Below are 9,825 nucleotides of genomic sequence, written 5' to 3'. Positions count from 1 at the left end.
ATCTGTTCAAAAAGATATGTGTTTGTTTGGAATATAGCCATAATTCCTAGTGCTGGAGATTTAGATGTGTAGCTCTGGAAGTGCTTTATGAAATGAAGGAAGGCTAATTTATCTCTTCTTTGAAATCAGGATGCAAGGAAGTGAAAAGGCATAATGAAGGAGCCATAACTGCTCAGTAGCCAAACTAGAAATGCAGTATGAACAGGTTCTTAGTCCTGACTCACCATATGTTTGCAGTGTGGATTATTAAATCTCCACTATGTAGATGCTGAAGGGGTTGATTTTTTTTTAATAGCATTTTTATATCTCACTTCATCCAATCCCACAGGAAACTTTTGCAGCAAGGTACTGGTTTTGGATTTTTTTCTCATGCAACCTCAGTTATGCTGTGAACACAGAAAATAAACCACTAATATATTTATGAATAAATATACTTGAGCTAAAAAGCCATTGTCTAGTTTATTGTGCAGAAACATGTCAAATTCCCCATTATAAACCCACAGAGCTGATCTGCATCTTTGTCCAGTAACAGGCTTTGAGTAAATACTGAAACTGGCTACAAAGATGAAATTCCAGACCCGACAGAACCCCTACATTTTTCTCATTTCTCAGAGTATTTTCTTTTTGGATTAGTGAATATTGAACATTTTCCTGAAAAAACACTCTTGATATTTTTCCATTCTAAATCAGTACCGTCTCCATCTTTACCCTTGACATGAACAGGATGGAATTGACTGAGAGAAAAGGGAAATTAAATCCTGCTGCTTCAGTCAGAAGCTGTGCGTTTAAACAGAGAGTTTGGCTTTGAACCTGTACTTGAGTCATCACACTGTAAGTCACAGCAGAGAGGCTTCTGCACCTGAAGTAACAGCCCCTGCCTCACAAAAATGGGCTGCTCTGGATGGTGCCTACACCACAGCTGCACGTCTCCCAGCCTGTGCTTTGGCAATGTGCTATTCAGCAGGAAAGGCACGGTTATGTCTGTGGATCACTGCAGATAAAGCTACACATCTGGCAGCTTTACTGATCACTGGGGGTTTTTTCCCCCACTCACACTGGCATATGTTAGCTATTGAGTCAGCTGGGCACATACTGAGAAATACAAACATTACCTGAAATCACGCTGAAGCTGCTCTGAAAGAGCAGTTCATCAGTCAGAGGCACAATCTCTGCTTTTGAGGGGTAAGAAAGGAATTTCGAGTAAAAGAGGCAGAAACAGGCTCCTGTGTACCCACACTTTCCTACATAGCCTGAGAGCCACCTGAGCTGCAAGCTGGGCTGGGAGAAAGCCATGTCTTTTTCTACAGGAGCAGGGAATGACTGGGCTTTGTAAGATACTGCTAAGAGTTCCCTCAGGATCTCCTTGACCCTGCAGCTAGGTTGAGAGCTGTGCTGAGGACAGATGTGCAGTTCAGTAAACATTTGGGATTGCAGGGTAGCTCCTCCTTTGTCTGCCAGTTTAGGGGGCAGATGATGGAAATTATTTCTTTCCAAGCTGGAATTCTAGGGAGGGGTCTGGTGAAGCCTGAGAGATAGGATGAGGGTTGGGATAAGGATGCAGAGGAAATTCATAGTGAGTTTTAAACTGAGACGAACCCTCTGTGATTTGCTGCAGGGTAGGGATAAGTGAATTGATGAGTCAGCTGGGTGCCTGTGAAATACAAAGAGCTGTCCAAGTCAAATTTAAGCTAACAGCTGTTGTCAGGCAACTAAGGCACCTCAAAGCAGGATTTCCACCAGAGAAAACATCTTTCTCAAATCCTGGCAGCAGGAAAAAGGCTGGGGTCTAGGGCAGAGCTGTAATTCAACCCCTTGAAGTCTGGAGGGGATGGTGCCTGCTCTTTTCCCTTCAGAGTGTGCACCTGGTTGCTCAAGGCCTGATAAAAACTTGTGAGGAAAGTGAGAAACTGCTTCTGAGGTGCTGAGATACCTCAGAAGGGGCTCCCTGCTCCTTTCCTGGCGAGCTGCTTTTAAGCCAAAGCTCCTGCCTCCCACCTGAGCTAAGCTGCAGCCACACCTGAACCCAGCTGTGTACCCCACCACTGCAGACCCAATGCATTGGCCATTCCAGCATAACCTTGCATTCACCTCATCACCAGGGATTTTTCTAGTGGTCGGACTCTTGGTGGAACCTCACTGCTATTCAATTTCTGGAAGGGATCAGGCACATAGGAGTGGCTGGATCCAGCAGCAGCCCCAAACAGCAGGGTAGAGCCTGGGATTACACTCCTTGTGCCAAGGTCAGTTCACAGATGTGCAGGAAGAGTGACCCACACATCAGGACAACAGGAAACGGGACACACTCGCAGCACAGCTCAGGTGATGTCTGGGTGCCCAGACATCACAAGTGCCCATGGACTTGTGGCTGGAGGGTGTGTGGATGGATGCCACAGCAGAGGCTGGCCAGGGTAATTATAGGGCTACTGGTGCACTGACAGCCTTGGCCACAGCTGCTTCTCCCATCTCTCATCTTGCAAACATCTGGCTTCAGAGCATACTGCTTGTGAAATGCTCCTGCTTTTGTGGGCCCAGGATGGAGAAGAGTCCTCCAAGGGCTACTTTGGGGTGACAGAAAGCTAGGGCAAGGACATGTCATAAGCTGGAGTGAAAACAGGGACCTAAGACACAAAGGAATATGACAAGGTCACACAGTCAGGGCAGGGACATGGCCCAAGCAAGTTGGAGCTGGATCAGGGAACAGAGCTGGCACAGAGATGTGACATAGAGAATTTGAGTAGGTTAGTGGGATACTGACTGGGATAGGACTGTCATATCCCAGTCACATCTAGGGTCCATCCAGGAAAAAGGACCACCTATAATATGAATTTGAGATCCATCTAAAAGACAGGGCCAGAAACAAGATTGGAGATGAGGTTACTGACAATTCAGGTCCAGGATCCATCCAGAAAGACTAGCCAGTAAGTCATGTCAGAAAGGAGCAGGGAACTGTAGTCCTGAGGGGGCTCACTTCCCTAGCTCTAAAATTAACCCTGGCCCTAACACACAGCAGAGTTTCAGACTACACTCATTTCTCCAAACATGCACTGAGCTTAAACTCCTTCCAGGCAGAAGCCTTCTCCTAGCTCTCAAGCATAAAGATGATTCCAGTGGGATTCCAGCTCTGCAGACTCTCAGTGGAGCTATGCTGTACTCCTGCTCAATCCAAAGAGGCAGAGTGTGGGCTGCAGACAGGAGTCTGCCCTTCAGCAGGGAATTTCCCTATCCTGGCCCTGTCCTGTTCCAGAATCTCCCTGTCCATCATGCCCACACACTCCCAGTCCATCAGTATTCAAATGAATGCATTTTGCTGCAGGAAAAGGCTCTGCTTTCAAATGTTGTTTTTGTTCTGCCCAGACTGCTCACTCCCATGTCCTCTGCAGAAACAACATACTCCAAATTTTTGGAAGACACTCTAATTTTTCTACAAGATCCAGTTTTTCAGTCCTCTGCTCCAGTAGAAGAGTAAGTTTTCATTATTAAACACAAGCTTCTTCTTATAAGAGAGGCAGCTCATGAAAAACGAAGGACCAACAGCTGAGAGATCTTACTAAAACTCAATGCAGCTGATCCCTGGTGTGGCATTTGTGTGCACAGTCCTAAGGAGGAGACATGGGACATATTATTTCCCTTCTGGTTCACTAAAGCAATGCCCTAAGGGACTAAGCTGGGAGTGGGTCAAGAAAGAAAGTTTCGTTTGTTAAAATACCTCTGTTTTCCCTGATAAAGCGGAGCAGCTTCTTGAAATCCGGCATGAGGTTGAGAGAGAAAAACGGACTAGGTGGGGTCACTGAAACAAACAGCATCAGGACCCAGCAGCACCGCAGGCCTCTTACCAAACTCTACTTTTTTTTTCTTTGGCTTTCAAAGCAATTTGGAAGCCCACTTCCATACAGAATTACAGCTCTGTGCGCAAAACAAACCCACCAAAACAAAACGCACCTCGCAGGCTCCCCTCTGAGGCTCTGCAAGGCCCGGCAACTTTGGGACCACCGACAGTGGCTCACGTGCAGTACCGCCCGTCACAGCCCCGCTGTCTGAGCCCGTTTTGTTTAAAACTAGAGACACATGCCATTTGCTTGCCAGATTTCCTCGTTTATTTCCCGCGCCGCCCGCCCGTACGGCGGCGGAAGATGGAGACGGCGGCGGAGCCCGGCGGCGCAGGCGCGGCAACAGCAGCCCCAGAAGGAGGAGGAGGAGGAGCAGGAGGAGGGAGAGTTCTGCCAGGCCCGGGCCCGCCGCCTGCCGCAGCTCCTCGCCGGGCCTGAGGGGCGGCTGCCATGGGCAAGCGGGTGGCGCTGGTGCTCGCCGGCTGTGGCGTCTTCGATGGCAGCGAGATTCACGAGGCGTCGGCGGCGCTGGTGCACCTGAGCCGCGGCGGCGCGGAGGTAGCGGGGGGCGGCGGGGTGTCTGTATGTGTCTGTGTGTCTGTATGTGTCTGTGTGTCTGTATCTGTCTGTCTGTGTGTGTGTGTGTATGTCTGTGTGTCTGTCTGTGTCTGTCTGTGTGTGTGTTTGTGCATGCGGCCCGGTGTGCGACACCGCAGCCGAGAGTCCCCCTCTCCTTGGGACCGGAGCCCTCCCACTTTGCGGCGCTCCCGGCTGCAAGGCCCGTTCAGCCATAACCTCTCTCTTTATTGCCCCCTTCCTGTTTTATCCATCCCCCTCCAAAGACCTGCCTGGCTCCCTGACAGGAGTTCAGCTCGCACAGGCAGCTGGACACAAGACTGAAAAGGGGGTCTCATTAATACAGCTAAATTATTATACTAAAAGTCACATCTGCAGGTCAAAGAGACCCCTGCCCAGGTGAGGACCGTTCCCCTGAGCGTGGATAGAAGTTAAGTGGAGATATAAAACTTGTATGGCAATGACCAGCAAATCGTAACAGAGGCACTGCACTTGGACAGTTCTCTGAATTTCCGTGTATAGACAATGGCTCAAAAACTCCAGTGGGTGTGCTTGATTTGTGGAATACTACCAAACACCAAGGCTTGGAGGACTCTGAAATAGTCAGTGTCTCTCTTGATGTGTAATCATTTGCTTGTCACACACAAGAATGTGTGTGACATTTTGTGGGCAACAGTGCCAGACTCTTTTTAGTGGTGCCCAGTGACGGGACGAGGAGCAGTGGCCGTAAACTGAAAGATGAAACCACAAGGAGTTTCATCTCAACATGAGGAGGAACTTCTTTACATTGAGAGTGGCAGAACATGGGAACAGGCTGCCAAGGAAGGTTGTGGAGTCTCTGTGGAGGTTCCAAAACCCACCTGGATGCATTCTTGTGTAGCCTGTTCTAGGTAATCCTGCCTGGTCAGTGGGTTGGACTGGATGATCTCCAGAAGACCCTTCCAGCCCTTACAATTGTGTGATCCTGTGAAGCCAGGAGCAAGGAGAAGCTGGAGACCTGTCTCCTCTCCTCTGGCGACAGGGAGCTGAGGATGGGTTAAAATTCTGTATCTTCCTTCTGATTACTTTTGCAGGTAAATCCTCACTAGGGATTACCTGCTTGTTTTCTGCTCACTGTTTCTGGGCTCTCTTTGGTAAGCTGGGACTTGTCAGAGAAGCCTGGGCCAGGACGTAGTGGTGTGCTTTGGTCCTATCTATGGCTTCAGATGGCAGAAGCTGGTCACTGTCTCTGTGCAGCTGCACTCAGGTGTCTGATGGTAACAACAGGACCCTCATATTTAGCACAAAATTGTCATCTCTGAGAACTTTGCAAAGTAACCTTCAAAACAGACACAGGAAAACAGTCCCTTATGGTACATCTGTCACAGAGCTTTATATTCTGATGCAGTGTCCTCCTTTTGTGTCTAGCCAAAATTGGTTCTCCTGTTTTGGTCTTCCTTTCTGCTGCTGATATTTTAGGACAGGTGGTAACTCTAATGTTTGCTCTAGAAATGCTTGTAAAATTTGCATCTATAACATTTTTATCTCAAACTTTTTTGAATTTCAGTCCCATAACAGTTAAGAGCAACCTTTCTTCAAAGTCAGCTGTATGTCCAGTTGGGCTGCTGGTGTAAATTGTGGTGTCCTGTGCGTCCTTGACCTTATCTGCCCTGGCAAAATCAGTAAGCTTGATGTTGGCATAAGAATACTCTCCTGTCAAAGTGCTGCAGGAAAAGGATGGGAAGAATGCCTGTATTTACTCATTTTGATATACCATATGTTGCTTTAGGTATTTAATATGCTATATTCATCCTGTGGAATTTGCTTAACTTAGGTAAGAGGCTTCAGGGACAAAACCTGTTTTCATTAAATGATCTTTATTGTGACAAATATGTGTGAGTTTTGTTTACATTCACAAAATTGCTTCATCTCTCTTCTTAGGTGAAGATATTTGCCCCTAATATTGAGCAAAGGGATGTAGTCAATCACCTAAAAGGAAGTCCAGCAGAAGAGAAGAGAAATGTGTTAGTTGAAAGTGCCAGGTTGGCAAGGGGCAACATTCAGGATTTGGCTGAACTGAAAGCTAGTGAATTTGATGCTGTCATTTTCCCTGGTAGGTATCACAAAATCACAAAATGCTGTGTTGGAAAGCCCACAAGGATCACTGAGTCCAAATCTTAAGTGAAGGGGTTGAGCCCACAACCTTGGTGTTATTAGCACCATGCTGTGGTCAGCTGAGCTCATCTTTCACAAGAAAACTGTGATTTTAAAACTCAATGTATTTATTGTTTCATGGTTCAGTAAGTTAAAATGCCAGAGTGTTCTTTTGGTATTAAGTTGTGCCTTTCACCATCCCTTCTTACTGAATGTTGTGAAAACTTCACTACTTATGTGTGGACAAAAACCCTGACCAGAGCACAAAAGTTGGGTGAGAACTCAGTTACATGGCAGTGCCTTAATTTCAGGGCCTCTGAAGATGTTGGCAGAATAGCAGGTTTCCAAATAGATGATGTTCCATGTCATATGGGAATGCATTCTGTTTTGATTATGTATCCACTCAGCTGCTGATCAAGTTGTACTAAACATGTTTATGGATAATTTTTCATTTAGAGACCACAAAATTTCATTCCAGACAGAGGTAATTGTAACCATTTTTAGAAAAGAAGAAGCTGGAGCATCACGAGGAAATCGTGACTTGCTGAAGATCTGTTTCCAGAATATTCATAGCACTGTTAAATACTGCCTTCATGATGGGGCCTAAGTGTTCATGTTGAAGTTTTCACACTGTTGTAAGGCCAGCAGAGGGAGTGTGTGTATAACACAGAGAAACAATTCTGCCTGCACTGTCAGTAGTTGATGTCAGGGCTGATCAGGAGCGAGTAGAGGCTCACAGATGTTTTCCACATTAATTTCATGCTGTTATAACCCAGGCTCGGGGGGATTGCTGTAATAACTGTTAGAGGGAAATAAACCCTATTTAGTTGGAAAATTAAAATCTTACCTCAGAGATTTCAGATAACACTTGAAAGTGAGCAAACCGGGAAAGGAGAAACATTAAAAATGCAAAGCTTCTTGATGTTGTCTGTTGAAGTACTTGTGGAAATTTCCTTATGCTTATTGGAGAAAAGTTGATGCTCTGCACATTCCATGTGGAATAACCTTACTTTGATTATTCTGATGGTTATAAATCCAGCAGACAAAGGAGCTGTAAAATACAATCTGCTTATACAATTAAATGAAGATTAAATGTACCTAAAGGATTGTTAAAACTAATTTATAGAAATACAAATCAGCACTATTTTAATAGGGAATTATGTTACCATGTACAAGATTTTTTTTGTCTTAGAATACCATATATTATAATGTCTATTTTATGTAAAATCCCCAGTGGTTTTTTTATTGTGTTAATGGCTATTTTTTTTTTTTAAGTTGAAAAGTAGTTCTAGGGAAGAAGAAAAGCTCTTCTATAATTGCTTAAGCATCAAAGTAAAACTTGAGAGTTCATTACTATAGAGGGTCAAATCACTATTTGCATTACTCCCATGAATTCCATACTTGTGTTTTTAACTAGTAGTGCTCTTCTGGTCCCTCTTCCATATTGAGGAGTTCACAGCTGATGGTACAGCTGTTCTAGTGACTAGCAGAGGAATGTGAGGTTTTCTCTTTGTCTCTTTGTTACTTTTTGAAACAAAGTTAAGCATTCTGGCCTATGTATAACCTACATGGTATAAAAAAGTGTCCAGTTAAACTTTTAACATTGTAAACCCATTATTTACAGGTTACAGTGACATTTTAAGGCTTACAGTTGCTTAACAGTCCCATGGATACCAAGATTATGTTGTAAAAAAGAGCTGTTTGGTATCAAATTTAATAGCTTTTAGCAGTGTTTGAGCTTTTATGTTTTGGTTTTTTTTTTTTTTTAGGTGGTTTTGGTGTAGCAAAGAATCTGTGCTCGTGGGCTGTAGATGGCAAGGACTGTACTGTCAACGAGCACGTGAACTCCACACTCCAGGCCTTCCACAGTGCTAAAAAGCCCATTGGTTTGTGCTGTATATCCCCAGTTCTGGCAGCCAAAGTCTTTCCTGGTTGCGAGGTTACGGTCGGTCAGGATAAAAACATAGATGGAAGGTAAGAAGGAAATGGATGGTGAGGATTTTCATTGGAATTAAGGTTAGGAAATGGACAGGCTTCTGTGCAAAAGTTTCTTTGGTACCAGTAAACCTGGGGGAACTTAGTTACTTTTAAGAAAAATTAATGACACTTTTCACTAGAATAATAGTAGCAGGCACATAGCTCTCAGGGCAGACAGATTCAATCCATGAGGTCAGGTGACTTGTGATGCTACAACCAGATAATCACTGATCTATGATACCATAGAATCGTTTATGTTGGAAAAGTTATCTAGGATGGGCAAGTCCAACTGTTAACTCAGGGATTTTTAATAAAGTTTTTCTGGTGGTGGTGGTTTAGGGCCACTTTAGGGGTGGGAGATGAGAACGGGGCCTGGCAGAAATCAGTACTCCTTCAAAATTGTCAACTCCCAATAAAACTTCTGAATTAAATTTATCAGCAGCCATAGTGGGGGATTCTGTTCAGAACAGATTGCATCTGTTCCTTCCTTATCAGAAGGGGAAAAAAAATTAATATCTATAGAGATCCCAGAGGAACACCTTACATGGAGGTGTTGGAAAAGGTTGCAAGTTCAGCTGGCTTCTCTCAAGCTTTTAAAGAGCAGTTATGGCTGCACTTGGTATCTTCCAAACTTACAGAAAGATTGTTAAAAACTATTGTACCTTCTGACATATTGTGGCTCCATATTTCAGACCTTGTTTCCAAAGGTATTAGATAACTTGATGTGTCTGTAGGGGATAGGAAAATCTGATAGTAGCAGTGTCTAGCTCCCTTGTCATCATCAGTTAAAGACTCACGTAGATATTATTGTAATTCTCTCATTCAAGTTATGTGTGCAGAATTTTATGGCTGTATCATTGCTTTGTGTTAATTAAAGTCTTCTTATTTACAGATTTCCTGATGCTGAAACGGCATCTGCTATAGCAGAGCTTGGATGTAAGCACATTTGCAAAAATGTAAATGAATCCCACGTGGATAAAGCCAATAAAATAGTTACTACCTGTGCTTTCATGTGCAAGGCTCCTCTGCATGAAATCTTTGATGGAATTGGAACAATGGTACAAGAAGTCCTGAAGCTTGCCTGACTAGAAGTGTACAGACTTCTCCAAGGAAATCAGTGTAGCTAAGCATAAACATTTAGCTTCCTTAGATTGAATTAATAAAATAATGCAACTGCTGAACTTCACAGTTCCTGGTTTGTTTGGTGTGGTAGGGTGCTTTTTAATGTTTAATACATCAGATGGTTAGTGCTGAATTTAACCTATTCATTTCTCTTTTAAAATAGAAACCATATATTAAAGGTGAATGGGGG

The 9,825-nt window shown here is 44.2% G+C and overlaps 1 protein-coding gene across 1 annotated transcript; it reads left to right on the top strand.

The window, feature by feature from the left end:
* The first annotated feature begins 4,176 nt into the window (after positions 1 to 4,176).
* LOC120504792 (glutamine amidotransferase-like class 1 domain-containing protein 3A, mitochondrial) lies at positions 4,177 to 9,699 on the top strand. The gene is made up of 4 exons (XM_039714644.1): positions 4,177 to 4,385; positions 6,324 to 6,495; positions 8,306 to 8,510; positions 9,406 to 9,699. The coding sequence occupies exons 1-4, from the start codon at positions 4,278 to 4,280 to the stop codon at positions 9,596 to 9,598; spliced, it is 678 nt and encodes a 225-aa protein (XP_039570578.1). The 5' UTR covers positions 4,177 to 4,277; the 3' UTR covers positions 9,599 to 9,699.
* The last annotated feature ends 126 nt before the right edge of the window (positions 9,700 to 9,825 follow it).

This window comes from Passer montanus, unplaced genomic scaffold (genome assembly GCF_014805655.1).
Source record: "Passer montanus isolate IOZ18808 unplaced genomic scaffold, ASM1480565v1 scaffold30, whole genome shotgun sequence".
Lineage (NCBI taxonomy): Eukaryota > Metazoa > Chordata > Aves > Passeriformes > Passeridae > Passer > Passer montanus.
This window is presented reverse-complemented; position numbering and strand designations above follow the sequence as displayed.